The sequence below is a fragment of the Palaemon carinicauda genome, chromosome 15 (assembly GCF_036898095.1).
Source record: "Palaemon carinicauda isolate YSFRI2023 chromosome 15, ASM3689809v2, whole genome shotgun sequence".
NCBI classification, from domain to species: domain Eukaryota; kingdom Metazoa; phylum Arthropoda; class Malacostraca; order Decapoda; family Palaemonidae; genus Palaemon; species Palaemon carinicauda.
This window is the reverse complement of record NC_090739.1, coordinates 77,660,931-77,677,961: the sequence shown is the minus strand read 5'-3', so window position 1 is coordinate 77,677,961 and position 17,031 is coordinate 77,660,931. Positions and strand designations below refer to the sequence as shown.

Sequence of the window (17,031 nt, the reverse complement as noted above, 5' to 3'; positions counted from 1 at the left end):
TTGGGCAGAGATGACCAACAGGTCACTATAAAACATTTCAGCTGCCAAGACATCCAGGGCTTCTGTAGGTGTGGTTCTTAATCCAGGAGGATCCAGGGAAGCTGAGTAAACCAGTTAGAGTCATTGCAGTGGGACATCAAACTGCTTTGATTGTGCAATGAAAACGTTCAACTATTCTTTTGGGAGCAAGGTTGTAGATTGTCGTGTGATGTAGTGTGATACCCAGGAGATTTGCTAATGATGTCCACAATTGAGAAGTGAAAGTGGCACCCATGTCAGAAGTAATATGCTCAGGGATACCAAATCTGGCCATCCACCCTGAGAGTAAGGCAGATGTACATGAGGCAGATGCTGCAGTTTCCATGGGAATGACTTCAGGCCAACGAGTGGAGCGGACAATAACGGTAAACAGGTAACGATGCCCTTGTGATGTGGGTAGGGTTCTTATTACATTGATGTGAATGTGGGAAAAACAATGCAGAGGTTGAGGAAAGGTGCCCACTCCTGAATCCATGTGTCAATGTACTTTTGAGGTTTGGCTTGAAGTACAGGCGCGAATCCAATCCTTATTATCCTTAGAAATGCCATGCCAAATGAACTTTGTCTTGAGTAGCGGTGCAGTAGAACGGCGCGAGGGATGTGAAAGGCCATGAATAAAATTAAACACCTGTCGGTGCTTGGGAGCAGGTATCCATGGTCTTGGTCTACCAGTACAGTCATACCTCTCTCCACGAAACACTGCTTACAAAATTTTCAAGCTGCGAAACGAGATGCGAATATTTTTATGACCCACTTTACAAAAAATGTTTCATTTTAAGAAAAGAGATTTGCCAGCCAGTCTGAGAGTAAAATAGTCACCCATCACAAAGAGTTGAAGAAAATTAGTTGAGACAATAGAAAATGAAGCTGTAGTCTCTAATAGGGGTAACTATAATAGTACAGTACATATGGAACTGTATATTTAGTATATGTACAGTATTGTACTGTATGTATTGTATTATTTTCCATTTATTATTACATTATGTTGTAGTAACTACTTAATTTTAAATATTTAACTTAGCCGGTGAATATATAATAGCTGCTGCTCCAGCGGCTCGACAGAAAACACACACAAAAACTCGCGAGCGATCGCTATGAAGGTTGCGGGTGTGCCCACCAGCGCCAACTATCGGCCAGATACCGCATATACATGTAAACAGACCCAATTTTTTCTCTGTCGGCCTTAACGACAAGACGTATCAATACTCGCTGTATAACCTGGAGTTTTCTCAACATATTTGGTGAAGTACTTCCTTTTGGTTTGAGCTTTCGCAGTGCAGGTGTTTTATCTTCAACTTAAATCTTGAACTCGTTTTTGGATAGATTTAATTTTTGATGACTTTGGATTGTTTTTTGGACTTTCTTTGACTTTTAAATGGCCGACCCTTCCCTTAGTACGGAAGTGTGTTTTAGGCTTTTAGCAATTATCTTATCACGTTATAAATTAATTATAGATTTTCCTCTATATATTTTATATCTCAACCGCCTTTATTAGGCCTCTTCGATTAGCTTTCCATTTATAATAAACATCAAGATAAATTTTAATGATTTGTTTATATGCGACCTTTCCTGAGAGTAGGCGGTCCTAACTTGGAAACCGAAGTTAAACAACGTTGAGCCCTTTCAATCGTAAATAACTTTTACAGAGCAAATGATTTAAAACTTATTAAATGAATATTTTTTAGTAGATATTTTATGAAAGATTTTCTTTGAATAGTCTTCGTACTGTTTCAAAGATGAACTAACGTTTAGTTTATTTATGCTACGCAGTTTGCGCTCTATCGTTACGATAGAGAGAGAGAGTATCACGGTTTCACTTTGCAGAAAGAGTAAATCGATTCTGACGTTTTGTTCATTCTTCTTTCAAAGCTTAAATGTTTTAAATACTATTTTAAAGGAACTTTTTAATTGAAAAACCTTTCAGTTTTTTCCTTTGGTCAAATAACCTGTTTATTGACGAAAGGTAAGTGGGCTCTTCTCTTCGGTGCGAAATCAAGAGAGAGAGAGAGAGAGAGATAGAGACGGAGAGAGAGAGAGGAGAGAGAACGTTCCGATCTTTATTCTCGTCCCAAGCGAGTAACGTTGTTCTCGAGTCAGTTTTTTACTCTCGTCCCTAGTCTCTGTACGGGGAGAAAGGATAAAACGTTTTTAGTTTTTATTCTCGTCCCAAGGCACTGTACGGTGAGAGATTGAAAACGTAGTTTTGAATGAACTAGTGTTTAGTCTCCTTCCCAGCCACTGATCTTTTTATCTTAAAATATGTTTACTGTTTTTTGCTTGTATTAATGTGCTTACATTATACGACTGATTTCGCAATTATAACCTTTTGATGAGGGTAGAATTGCGTGCTTCAGGTAGAAATCAGTTTTATTCATACCTAATGTGAATTGTTAAAAAATTCGATTTCAGTGAAATAAGTGCAAAACAGAAAATCGTAGTGATAAAGTGATAATTGCGCAAAGTATTTATCAGTGTTGCGACCGAGGGTTCGTCTGTTCGTGCCTGTCGTTCGCCTACTCCGAGACCTCTTGCAAGCTCCCAAGCCCAGGGGAGAAGTAATGTCGTACGACTTATGGGTTCGAGAGGACTTGATCAGCGAACAGACGTTCCCTCTATGGTTTCAGGCGTGTCTCATCAACACCGCCCCTACCATAAGACGAGCGAGACGATTTTCTCCTCGTCATCCGAAGGCTTTTCGCATAAGAAACCGTGGAACAAGGTTTCGAGGCCCTTTAAGCGAAAGTCAGTCCTTTCAGGACAGGTCCAGCGTCCTGGTTTTAACTATTAGGACAGCTCTGACCCTATGCAGTCATCGGAAGACTGCTCGCCGCCTAAACAAAAGCGTAACACAGGCTCCGAGAGTCTTTTTGTAGGCAAGGTTTTGCAGTCACAGACGTTACCCTCGTCTCTTACCGCAACCATTCCCGTTGATCCTAAATGGGTTGTACGGCAAGACATGCAGAATAAGCTTGCCTCTCTTATGGAGGACTATTCTGCTGAGCAGGTTCACGATGATCCTCGCCGCTTAGCTGATCGAGATCCTGGCCGTCAGCCGCCCAAACGAACCTTTGCTCGTCCTGTTGACGTTGACGTTACAAAGTCACGTCAGTCACGTTTTGTAGAGCCTCACTCGATGCAGTCCAGTGTTGATTTTCAGCCGCTTATGGACGTTCAGCCGCTGCCGCATGCTCTTGTTGACGTTAAGGACGTTCGCCAACCAGCGAAGTTGACTTGTTCTGACGTTGAGCGTCAAGCACCGCAGTCAAGAGTTGTTTTGACTGCTCAGTCTAGGCAGTCAAGGCAGTCTCGAGTTGACGTCCAGCGTCCTCCCGCACCTGTTGGTTGTTGCTGGTCAGTCCTTTAAGCAGTTACATGACATAGCGTCCTTGACTGCTACTGTTGCTCCTTTGCGTGTGGACTCTGTTTGTCAAGCATTGCCACCACGGCAGGTCTCTCCCTTGCTTGAGACTCGGCTATTGTCGGACAAGGTTCCTTCAGATGAGGAAGTTGCTGTTCCCCCTCCTACTGATATTCCCTTGAGGACTCTGTCAGACGGAGAGGAGCCTAAAGCTGCTCAGCCCTCTATGGACTTTAAATAAATCATGCTGATTTTTAAGGATCTTTGTCCGGATCTTTTTGTAACTGCTGCTCCTCGTTCGCCTAAACGTCAGAGTTTACACTAGGCCTAGCTACTTCGAAGCCGTTGTTTTATAAGCTAGTGCTCTCTCGCTCTTCTAAGAGAGCTTTACGTTTGCTAGGCGACTGGTTTATCACCAGGAGGAGTTTGGGGGAGACAGCCTTTGCTTTCCCTACTTTTAAGCTGGCTTATAGAGCGAGAGTCTGATATGACACGGGAGAAGTTCTCGGCTTGGGAGTTCCTGCCTCTGCCCAGATAGACTTCTCAAACCTCATAGACTCTCCCTGGCGCCTGGCCATGAGACGCTCCAAGATTTTATGGTCGACTTCAGAGCTAGACCATCTCCTGTTAGGAGTTTTTTTTTTTCGAGCGTTTGAAGTTTTGCTGTACAATTATGTCATGCATAAACAAGGCTTTCAGGGATGGCTCCAATGATCAGACAGCCACGTTCTCTGCAGGAACAAGTCCCTCTGGGATGGCTCCAATGATCTGGCAGCCATGTTCACTGCAGGAGTACGTAAGAGGCAAGTGCGCTCAATGTGTTCATTGTCAAGACAAATTTCACGATGAAGTCTACCAGGCTGTCTTGACAGCATTAATGGAAGGCGACTGGATGGTCTCTCTCGACCTTCAGGAGGCATACTTCCACATTCCTATACACCCGGATTCCCAACCGTTTCTGAGGTTTGTTTACAGGAATGTGGGGTACCAGTTTCGAGCCCTGTGCTTTGGCCTCAGTCCTGCTCCTCTCGTGTTTACGAGGCTCATGAGGAATGTGGCAAAATCCCTCCATCTATCGGGGATCCGAGCCTCCCTGTACTTGGACGACTGGCTTCTCAGAGCATCGTCCAGTCTTCGCTGTCTGCAGGATCTACATTGGACGTTGAGTCTGGCCAGGGAGTTGGGACTTTTGGTCAACCTAAAAGTCCCAACTGATCCCATCCCAGATTATTCTATATTTGGGGATGGAGATTCGCAGTCCAGTTTTTTCGGGCTTTTCCGTCTGCCACCGAATAGAACAAGCCCTGCTCGAAGTCCAACTAATGCTGAAAAGAAAACGTTTGTTCAGTCAGGAGTTGGAACAGTCTCGTAGGGACTCTCTCATCCCTGGAGCAGTTTGTCTCACTAGGGAGACTACACCTTCTGCCTCTCCGGTTCCATCTAGCCTCTCATTGGAACTAGGACAAGACGTTAGAGACGGTATCATTCCCAGTCTCCGAACCAGTAAAGGCATGCCTGAAATGGTGGGACAGCAATATCAGTCTGAGAGAGGGACTATCCCTAGCAGTCAAGAACCCAAACCACGTGTTGTTCTCAGACGCGTCGGATTTGGGTTGGGGTGCGACCCTGGACGGTCGGGAATGCTCGGGTCTGTGGACCTCAAGTCAGAAGAGCATGCACATCAACGGCAAGGAGCTATTAGCAGTCCACTTGGCCTTGATGATATTCGAAAGCTTCTTCGAAACTAAGTGGTAGAAGTCAACTCAGACAACACCACAGCTTTGGCGTACATCTCCAAGCAAGGAGGCACACACTCCTTCACGCTGCTCGAGATCGCAAAGGACCTTCTCTTATGGTCAAGAAATCGAGGCATCTCCCTGTTGACGAGATTCATCCAGGGGGACTTGAACGTCTTGGCAGACTGTCTCAGTCGGAGGGGTCAGGTGATACCCACGGAATGGACCCTCCACAAGGACGTGGGCAAGAGTCTTTGGGCTACTTGGGGTCAACCCACCATAGACCTCTTTGCCTCCTCATTGACCAAAAGGTTACCAATCTATTGCTCTCCAGTCCTAGATACAGAAGCAATCCACATAGACGCGTTTCTACTGGATTGGTCTCTTCTGGACTTATATGCATTCCCACCATTCAAGATAGTCAACAAGGTTGACGTTGGTTGCTACCCTCTGGCCCGCGAGAGAGTGGTTCACCGAGGTACTTCAATGGCTGGTAGACTTTCCAAGAAGTCTTCCTCTAAGGGTAGATCTGTTACGTCAGCCCCACGTAAAGAATGTCCATCAAAGCCTCCCCGCTCTTCGTCTGACTTCCTTCAGACTATCGAAAGACTCTCAAGAGCTCGAGGTTTTTCGAAGGAGGCAGCCAGTGCGATTGCAAGAGCGAGGAGAGCTTCTACCATTAGAGTATACCAGTCGAAGTGGGAAGTCTTTCGAGACTGGTGCAAGTCAGCATCTGTGTCCTCGTCCAGTACCTCTGTAGCCCAAATCGCAGATTTTCTTTTACATCTGAGAAAGGTTCGCTCCCTTTCAGCTCCCACGATTAAGGGCTACAGGAGCATGTTGGCTTCGGTCTTTCGACATAGAGGCTTAGATCTTTCCAACAATAAAGATCTCCAAGATCTCCTTAAGTCTTTCGAGACCTCTAAGGAACGTCGTTTGGCAACTCCTGGATGGAACTTAGACGTGGTCCTAAGGTTCCTCATGTCAGACAGGTTTGAGCCATTACATTCAGCCTCCCTGAAGGATCTCACCCTCAAGACACTTCTCCTAGTGTGCTTGGCTTCGACTAAAAAGGTTCAGTGAACTTCATGCCTTCAGTAAGAACATTGGCTTTTCTACAGAAAAAGCCACTTGTTCACTTCAACTTGGTTTCCTGGCCAAAAATGAACTGCCTTCTCGTCCTTGGCCTAAATCTTTTGATATTCCTTGCTTATCAGAGATCGTAGGCAACGAACTGGAAAGAGTATTATGTCCTGTTAGAGCTCTTAAGTTCTATTTAGCTCGTACTAAGTCATTACGAGGTAAATCTGAGGCATTATGGTGCTCAGTTAAGAAACCATCATTGCCTATGTCAAAGAATGCTTTGTCATATTTTATCAGATTTTTAATACGAGAAGCTCATTCTCACTTGAATGAGAAAGACCGATGTTTGCTTAAGGTTAAGACGCACGAAGTTAGAGCTATAGCAACCTCCGTGGCCTTCAAGCAAAATAAATCTCTGCAAAGTATTATGGACGCGACTTTTTGGAGAAGTAAGTCAGTGTTCGCGTCATTTTACTTAAAAGATGTCCAGACTCTTTACGAGGACTGCTACACACTGGGTCCATTCGTTGCAGCGAGTGCAGTAGGGGGTGAGGGTTCTACCACTACATTACCCTAATTCCAATATCCTTTTTAATCTGTCTCTTGAAATGATTTTAATATTGTTTTTTGGGTTGTACGGAAGGCTAAGAAGCCTTTCGCATCCTGGTTGATTTGGCGGGTGGTCAAAGTCATTTCTTGAGAGCGCCCAGATTAGGGGTTTGATGAGGTCCTGTTGTATGGGTTGCAGCCCTTAATACTTCAGCTCCTGGGAATCTTTCAGCATCCTAAGAGGATCGCTGGGCTTCGTGAGGAAGACAGACTAATAAGGCAGAGTAATCGTCTAAGTTAACTTCCTTACCAGGTACCTTTATATATTTGGGTTTTGTTATGATATAACTGTCAAAAACTCTAAGCATATACGCTGTAAACTTAATTAACTCTGGTCTCTACCCACCACCATGGGTGTGAATCAGCTATTATATATTCACCGGCTAAGTTAAATATTTAAAAATGATATGTTAATTATAAAATAAATTTTTGAATATACTTACCCGGTGAATATATAAATTAAAGGCCCTCCCTTCCTCCCCGATAGAGACCCAGCGGGATGAGAAAAATTGGGTCTGTTTACATGTATATGCGGTATCTGGCCGATAGTTGGCGCTGGTGGGCACACCCGCAACCTTCATAGCGATCGCTCGCGAGTTTTTGTGTGTGTTTTCTGTCGAGCCGCTGGAGCAGCAGCTATTATATATTCACCGGGTAAGTATATTCAAAAATTTATTTTATAATTAAAATATCATTTTACAGGTATTAACAGTTAGTTTAGGTATATTGAATGGTTCAAATGTATTTGGCTGTACAGTATTTCATTGTGGTTACACTAACTTTATTATGAGATTTAATATTGTGTTTTGTAGGGTTTGGAACGAATTAGGCAATTTGCATGTGAAATGTGACTCACAACACGAAAAAATCACTTCACGAAAGCCACTCCAGAATGAATAAATTTCGTGCTGTGAGGCATTACTGTACTGACATCACAGAGGAGGGTGTTGGAGTCATAAAAGGGGACGTCTTCCCAACGGAGGGATGTGCAGGATGTCTTACATGCTTGGTACTCTGGATCTTTTTGTTGGGTTTCTGCTAAGGCGTTGTAATCCAATCTCAGGAGATTAGGACCAAGGTATTTCTTTACAGGGTATTGGCAATGGGATTCATTTTCCCAGGGATGTGTTGAAGGGTGCAATTGTATTCAGCTAGGGCAGAGAGATGTCAGCATTGACGGGCGTACCAGGCATCAGACTGTCAAGTGAAGGCGTGCACCTGAGGCATGTGGCCCGCTCATATGACGAAAAGCGTACCTTCCAAGAAGTGGCGCCACGAAAATGACTGCGGTCGAAGTTAAAGTAGCCGGACTCTGCCTTGGACAGTTTTCTACTGAAGAAGGCCAAAGGGTAGGTGGGTGTTAGTTGTTGACCACCTGCCCGAGTACTACACCAATAGCAATGTCGCTGGCATCGTTGGAGAGAAGGAGCGGTGCATGTGGCACGGGAGAAATGAGAGCACCACCGGTTGATAAGGCATTCTTTGCATTGCAGAAGGCCGCTTCGCGAAGGTGAGACCACTTCATTTCTTTTGGCTTGCCCTAGAGGGAGACGTAGAGGGGGGCAAGAGTGGTGGCGATGGCTGGCAGGAAACGGTGATAATATAGTCAGCCCTCCTTCTTCGCAATAGTTAGGTTACAGACACAGGCATGAAAAGGGAATTTTCGTGAATAAATGCTGCACTAGGGTGGGCTAACTCCTAACTTAAAAAGTCACTGCTCCTTGCCACGAGTGGGTGCCTGAGCTGATGATTAATACAGTAAATACTGCCTGATATAGTTTTAATTTGGTTTCTACAACAGTTTATAGTCATATGTACAGTGTACAGTACATGTACGTACATATACATTACGTACTAGACACAGTAAGGTTACAGTATAGTATTGTGCTATGGTAAAGTTTTACCGAGTCGTTGTCATCCCCTTACCCTTACTGTTCTGTATAACAAGAGTTGTTCCTATCAAGTAATACTGTACTGTAACTTAATACTCACTGATACTGTAGTGTATATTACTATAATATATGTACAGTAATATTACTATAGTACAGCTTAACTGTACTTACTGTAAGTGTTGGTGTTTTCGTTCAGACAACTCGTAGCCTACGTGTTTTCTTGAAGCATGACGCAACTTCTGACGTGTTGTCTCTTGCACAGAATGTTATATCTATACTTTCTTAGACAGAAATACAGCTTATTGTAATAACTAGAAACACAAATATTATAATTGTTTCAAAACCAGCGCATTCAATTAATTTTCAACAGAAGTTATTTGATCCGAAAATTGAGGTTGACAATGGACTACGCAGGGTTGATCAGCTGATTTGAATGTAAACAATGCATGAGATTATAATTCGCTATGTTTTTAATGATAAATACGATACTAAAATGTGAATATTACATGCATTATTATTGGATACGTACAGTTAAGTGAAACACCAGTTTAATCAAAATCTGATTTATTTCAAATATAGCTGTAATTTTTTACCACAATAAATGGATATGCACTGAACAGAGAGAGCTGGGACCAGCTGGTTGTAGAGATAGGTAGTGGTGTGCAGTGCTTCCAGTATAAAGGAACTTGGGCTATTTGATATCATCGCAAAGCGTGAAATTTTCTCTTGAATAATAGTTTTTTCTATGTAGGTTTTGCATTCTTAAGGGCGAAAAACTGAAACTGAAGCAAGAACCCGGGATTAATGAGGGCCGACTGTAGTTGATCATATCCAAGAATTCTTGCAGTACTTTGACAATGGAGGGCTTGGGGAAGTTCTGAATGGCTGATACCTTCTCAGGGTGGAAGTGGACTCCTTTAGGAGTGATATGGTGCCCTAAGAACAATATTTTGTTGGGGCCAAAGGTATACTTGTCGTACCGCAAGGCCGTTCTGTTGTAGGTGGTCAAGCATGATGCGTAGGTGATGGAAGTGTTCCTCTTTGGAGGAAGAGAACACAAGTATGTCGTCCACGTAACATACAGAGAAGAGGAGGTCCCCTAAGATGCCATCCATGAGATGTTGAAAAGTGGCCCTAGCATTACGAAGGCTAAAATAGAAGTAATTAAAGGTATATGTACCGAAGGGGGTGGTGGTGGCAGTCTTGGGGATGTCTTTTGGGTTCATAGGCACATGATGATATCCCTTCAGGGGGTCGAACATGGAGAAAACCTTCTCTTTGTGCAAGTAAGAGGTCATGTTGGTGATATTTGGAAGGAGGTAGTGATCTGGTTCTGTGTGCATGTTCAAACGCCTGTAATTCCCACACGGGGATTTAGACAGACTATGTCGTGTCCTGGAGAGTTACCTTAGAAGAGAACGGTAAGCACCTGTGTCTACCAAGAATTGCACGCCCGTACCTCCATATAAAAAGAAAATATTAGTGACGGCCAACTTACACATATTTTGGCCACTGACAATCATTCACACATTTCTTAGCAGCAGCCCCAAATCTGGAGAAGTAGTAGCATAATTGCAGCCAATGGGCATCAGTAAAAGGCTGTAGAGGTCATTGGTTGAAGCATGAGCAGGTGGTGGGCGGCTTTTTCGTTGCTCCGGCACATCACGTGTTAGTCATCTGTGTCCTACCACATTCACGTTAGCTTCTGTTGATGTTGGATAGTTTTCCTCTTCATCAAGAGTGGAGGCATTGATGGAAGTCTTGAAGGTGGTGAAGTGGCTGTTCATAAGGGCGTCGGCTATCAGGTCCTTCATGGGGAAAATATCGACATCGGGTGTGGCAGCGCATACAGATTCGGGTAAACGTCGTTCCCAAAATTCACGAAGTAGGTTCACCACACGAGGAGAGCCATCTTGGTCAGATTGCAGGCGAGTGATACTGGTCATTTCCCTAAGGGGCGAGTGACGCCTTTTGGTCCACAAACGGTTGTTGAGAGAGCTGAAAAATTTTGGCTATACGAGTGGCTGGCGATAGCGAATACTGGTCCAGGAGGTATGTTTTGAGGAGGTTGTTTTCTATTGGGGTGTCCCCTTGCTCATAAAGCCAATCGGAGATTTCTGGGAAAGTGTCCTCGGGATTGCTGCAAGAACATAGTCTACATTGGTGCTTGACTAAGCCACACCTAGGGTTTCTCTCCCAGGATCCTAGCCATTTTCCAAGGGTTAAACAATCCTGGGATTTTTCTCATTGTCCTGGGATTTCCTGGGACAAACTATTGGGAATTTAAATTTAATGGACTTCCTTTTAGCAGTAGTAGTAGTAGTAGTAGTAGTAGTAGTAGTAGTAGTAGTAGTAGTATTAATAGTGGTAGTAGTAGTAGCAGTAGTATTGGTAGTAGTACTGATGGTGGTAGTACAGTGATGCCTCACAACACAAAATTAATTGGTTCTGTAAGAGTTTTCGTAAAGTGATTTTTTCATGTAGTGAGTTGCCTAATTTGTTCCAGACACTAGAAAAACACCACATTAAATGATTATGAAAATGATATTCGCCGCTAAACAGTACTAAATATATGAAAAGTACTGTATTTTGATCATTTAATAATAAATTAACATTAATATTCTGAAAAAGAAGTGTTTAATTAGAGCAAACAGTAAAAATAAAGTACTGTAACAAAAATGTGGAACCTTACCTTTGGAGTGAGGCAATGTCCGAGAGAGAAGTGCGGTGCGGTAGAGGAAGATGAAAACGGCGGAAAACGTTTGCGTACAAGTGGCAGAAAACGTAAACATTTAACTTTACAAAACAGATTTATAAATGACAGAAAACATTAACACTTAATTTTAGGAAAGGCATCTACAAATGGCAGGAAATATTAACACTTAACTTACGATAAACTTAAAATAAAATTTCTTTTTTGTCTTTTTCTATTTTTTTTTTTACTTTACATTTTCTCTTCTCTATATTTAATTACATTATGTATTTTCTTCATCACTGCCACTTTTCTTTCGTTTCTTAGCTGGCGCTTGGTCTGCTTCTACCAAAGGCCTCTTACTAAAATAATTGTCCAAAGAAGCTTGTTACTGCCTGCTTCTTAAAATTTTCCTGAAATAACTCGGGCAAACTTCATTACAGTACTGTACTGTACTCAAGCGCATGACATGTGAGAATTTTTTCTGGGTGTCTCTTTTCTACGAGAGCCACCACTTTAAAGTAGCCATCTAGACCCTCTTTAATTTCTGTCGTTGTCAGTGGGTCATCCTCCCCCCACTGTACTCTGAACGATGTTCACTCGCATGGCCTCCAACTCTTTCAGGTCATCTGTCGTAAGTTCCTCTTGGTGCTCCTGGATAAGCTCATCAATATCAGCCTCATCAACTTCCAGACCCATGGACTTCCCGAGTGTAACGATCTCGGCAACTTCAGATTGAGCATCAGGTTCAGGATCGTCAACATTTCCAGAATCGTCTTCAATTTGGTCTGCATGGAAGCCCTCAAAATCTCGTGCGGAGACGGCTTCAGGCCACAGCTTCTTCCAAGCAGATTTCAATGTGCGCCTCGAAACATCCTGCCAAGCTTGATCGATCATTTTGAGGCATATGACAATATCAAAATGCTCCTTCCAAAATTGACGAAGGCTGAGGTTAGTGCTCTCAATGATTTTGAAACATCTCTTGAAGAGATATTTCGTGTAGAGTTTCTTAAAGTTGAAAATCACTTGCTGGTCCATGGGCTGGAGGAGAGGGGTGGTGTTTAGTGGAAGATAGAGAATCTTGACGAAGGAATATTGTGCTGCAATATCTTCATGGAGGGAAGGAGGGTAAGCAGGGGCATTGTCCAGCACTAGCAGGCATTTCATAGGGAGGCGCTTCTCTTCCAAATACTTTTTCTTAGTCGAGCCAAAATAAATATTTATCCACTCGACAAACAATTGTCTTGTTACCCAGGCTTTTCCATTAGCCCTCCTCAACACGTTTAGATTTTCCTTAGTGATTTTGTGGGTCTTGAAGGCTCGAGGAGTATCAGAGTGATACACCAGCAGGAATTTCACCTTCAATCCCCATTGGCATTTGCACAGAGTGCAAGGGTAAGCCTGTCCTTTATAGGCTTATGCCCAGGTAGCCTCTTTTCTTCTGCCGTGATGTACGTTCGACGAGGCATTTTTTTTCTAAAAAAGCCCATTCTCGTCGCAATTGAAGACTTGCTGGGGACTATAGCCTTCCCGGACAGTCAACTCGTAGAACCTCTTAACAAAGGCTTCGGCTGCTTTCGTGTCCGAGATTGCAGCTTCCCCATGACGCACCACCGAATGAATGCCTGAGCGTCTTAAATTTTTCAAGCCACCCGCGAGAAGCCTTGAACTCTGGGGATTCCTGCTTTGATGTTCTTTCTCCTGCGTCGGCTTTGGCCTGAGCATGCACGAGATCACTGAAAATGGCGCTGGCTTTCTGGCAGATTATCGCTTTGGTGATAGTGTCGCCAGCCATTTCTTTGTCCTTATCCAAACAAGCAGCAGTCCGTCCATCTCATCGTGGAGGTGGCTCCTCTTGCTGGAGAAAACAGTCACGCCCTTAGAAGGTGTTGCTGCTTTGATAGCTTTCTTCTACTTCAGGATCGTTCCTATCGTAGATGGATTTCAGCCATATTCCTTCGCGAGCACACTTAACCGCATGCCGGCCTCGTATTTCTTGATTATTTCCATCTTCATCTCCATGGAAAGCATCATCCTCTTCTTTCCCTTGACAACAGCGACTTTCTTGGGACCCATGGCTAATGAGGTATCGTAAGTATCACACACAATAACAGTACGTTCGGTAAAATTGTTACAAAAGAGAGATCACAAACACTAAGTTAATGCGTACGATACCACTGCCGGAACGAAAAGACATAGGAATGCCAATGCGTAGATGCACGATGGGATACAGTACAGTAGATGTTGACCAATAGGAGAGCAGGATCTCATGGTGGTAACTAGCATCCGAGTAGGGAGGTAACCAATGGCAATGCAGGTGGATGGTAATGAGTTTATGGGCTGGCGGCGCACAAATTTTAAAATCCGTTTCCGATATGGTCTGGCTCCTGCTCCGTACCGCCTTTCGTTGTCCGAAACATTTTTCGTGATCCGAGTCATAAAATTCTACGCGTCTCCTTTCGTAAAGTGAACATTTCGTAAGTTGATTCTTTTGTAGCTAGAGGATTGACTGTACTACTACCAGTAGTAGTAGTTGCTGTTGATGATTATGTTGTTAATGATGATGTAACACAATGATGCGTGTGTGTGTGCGTGTGTGGGAGAGATTATCCCTTGGGGTCTCTCTCTCTCTCTCTCTCTCTCTCTCTCTCTCTCTCTCTCTCTCTCTCTCTCTCTCTCTCTCTCTCTCTCTCTCTCTCTCTCTCTCTAAATTAATGTTTATTAATTTTATTATGGTATATTATCAACTGCAAGAAATAATGGTAAATTATCAAGTTGAAAATCTTTACAAATTTTGTACTAAATATTACCTGTAGACATTGCCCTTAATTTTACTATTACTGATTTAAATTATGTTTTTCATTTTGTTATGCTATCAACTGCAAAAAAATGTATTCATTTTAGTTTTGTAAAATCTGAAAAATATATAATTGAATGTATTCAAATTATTTTTTCATTTCGATTAACATTTCAGTAAGAAATAATATAAGAAAATACCAATAAGCATATACATAATATTATACGGTGTTTTACTAAATTTGTACATATATTTTACGGACAATTAATGACTAATTCCTGAATGAGCTGCCTTTAGTAAAGCACCCTGACTATAAACATCAGCATTTATGAAGAACTCTTTAGAGTATACTATACATTGTGAGCTACTTTCATTAATATTATATATATATACAATTCCAAATTATGATTAATTATTAAATGACAAATTATCACTCCAACTGAAAAGTCAGCAGAGCCTTTGCGGGGTGAACAGCTAGTTAAGAAAAAATGAAAGAGAGTAAAGTGCACAAGTGTTCTCCCATCATACAGATAACTTGAGTAAAAGGGTAATGGAATACCATAGTACAGTGGCTATGGCACTACCCTATACTTGAAAACAATTATTATTTGGTTAAAAGCCAGAGTAGTATTAACAAAAATGAGTCATAAATGCAATTCATTAAAAATAGACATCCAGGGAAATCCCGGGATCCCTGTATTAGATGAACTTTTTCCCGGAATCTCAGTACGAAGACATCCTCCCAAAATTTGAAACCCTAGTCACGCCCTTGATGCAAAACTGGACTTCAATATGCTAGAACCAGGTAAACGGTTCTCTGCTGGCGAAGGGCGGTAGTTTCATTGAGGTAGCGTGTGCCAAAGAGGCAGGTTTGGTGGGCGGCATCTTCAAACAGTAGGGCACATCAGTGGTGTGACAGGCAGGGAGAGAGCGGACAATCTGCTGGTCACCAATGTATGAGTGAGCAGTTAGGTTGTAACTGAGAGACAAATGCAACCAGACTTTATTAAACAATCATCGAGTTTATATACAGCGACTTGCGAGCAAGAATGTCAAAAATATTCAAGGATACTAAAACATGAGTTGTCATGATAATAGTTTGGTCTATTAACAGTTCAGGGAAGAGCACGTGATAAGATAAAAAATCAAAACTGGTACAGTGTATGAGTGTGTGTGAAACATGTGCAGTACAGTATTTCCTTATAGAAAATATGATTGGAATATTTAGGAAAGGCCTTGGCATGCTATTACTTGACATTATCAATAATTTGAAAGATTAAGAAGCAATTTAGGATTAATGCAACCAATATCAGCCAAAAAATAAAAATAAAAATGTTTTGGCACCTATGAAACAAAAATCCTTATGAAGAGCTAACTATTTTTTAGAATAATTTAAGGATTACCTGTATAATTTTTGTTTTTTTTTTTACATCAAAGATTGAAGAATTTGTTGAGGAGGAGGGACGTCGCCCAAGGATTCTGGTTGCCAAGATGGGCCAAGACGGTCATGACAGAGGAGCTAAAGTTATTGCAACAGGATTTGCTGATCTAGGCTTTGATGTTGATGTGGGTCCACTGTTCCAGGTAATGTAACTAAACATCTAAATATTTTTTTCTTTTCATGACAGGTTACTGATTTGAAAGTAATTGTTTCAGTAAAGCCTACTTTATAGGACAGAGATATAATGTTGATGCATGTTTTAAGCAAGTTTTTTTTCATTAAGTTAAGGGAATTAATAAATTAGTTAGGAAATACTCCCATTGAGCTTATTCATTAACAAGCATTTCATTTACATATCTAATTTGTGGAATTAAGATGTGGTACAATTAATGAGAAATTAGTAAAATAGTTTCTAGGGGCTGCCCACGCAAGAACAGTTTCCAATTTTTGGTTGGAGCAATAAAAGAAGCAAGCAAGCAAGGTAGAGAAATTTATTTTCTAAAAAGGACTTTTGACAGAAGAAAAAGTGCTTTCCTGTCGAAAGCTAGAACAGAGAATCCAATACTGTATAAAACATCAAAGAAATATTGTCTTCCCTGCTTCAGGGCTAGCGTATCAATGTGAAAAGCACGGGCACATTGTATCACCTTAAATGTTGAATTCATCTGCTAATCAATGATGCATCATCACTGAGAATCAATATTGATACTGGAGACAATGTCACCTAGGTACTTGCTTCTCATTCTGCCACATTCTTTCATTTGTTCTGACACACAAACCTTCGCTATTTATAATAGGGTATTACTTTCGGCGCAGCTGAAAGACGAGCCATGATAATTTTAGTGAGGGATAACTACCCCCTCCGCTAGTTAGCGGGTGGGGGTGGGGTAGACTGGCTACCCCGCTCACTCACACCTCTCGGCTGAGTAACCACTTTACTTTTTGGCTTGGTAGAGGACGGACATGCTGTCCTTCTCTCCTGTAAAGACTGGCCTTGATGTTTTTCGTTTATTTTTATTTTTGGTTTCTTGTGTGTTTTCATTTATCTTACATATATTTGAGTGTATATATGTATAAATGGAAATATATGTTGTTAGATATGTGTAACTTTAGTGCTGTTGACATCGTATCCAACTGCCTCCGCCGTAAGGTTGTTGTCCCAAGGCAGGTTCTCAACAAGGAAGGTGACTTATTCCCCGAATAGTGTATTTTGTGCAACGGAGCATGAATTGTAATTAATAACTTTTTTTTTTTTCACAGGTAACAGCGACGTAGTACACATGTGGTAGCTCGTGAGCTGCCCTCATTACGAGATAGCATTCGCTGTCAACCTTCAACTTGATGTTCCTTCTTTACTTGGGCTATGTCCTCTTGCGGGAGGACT

General features: G+C 42.1%; 1 protein-coding gene across 1 annotated transcript in view; it reads left to right on the top strand.

The window, feature by feature from the left end:
* Positions 1-17,031, top strand: part of LOC137654683 (methylmalonyl-CoA mutase, mitochondrial-like) — a 169,604-nt gene that overhangs the window by 85,374 nt on the left and 67,199 nt on the right. The window contains exon 12 of the mRNA XM_068388559.1: positions 15,644-15,790. Within this exon, the coding sequence (XP_068244660.1) occupies positions 15,644-15,790 (147 nt within the window). The remainder of the gene's footprint in view (positions 1-15,643; positions 15,791-17,031) is intronic.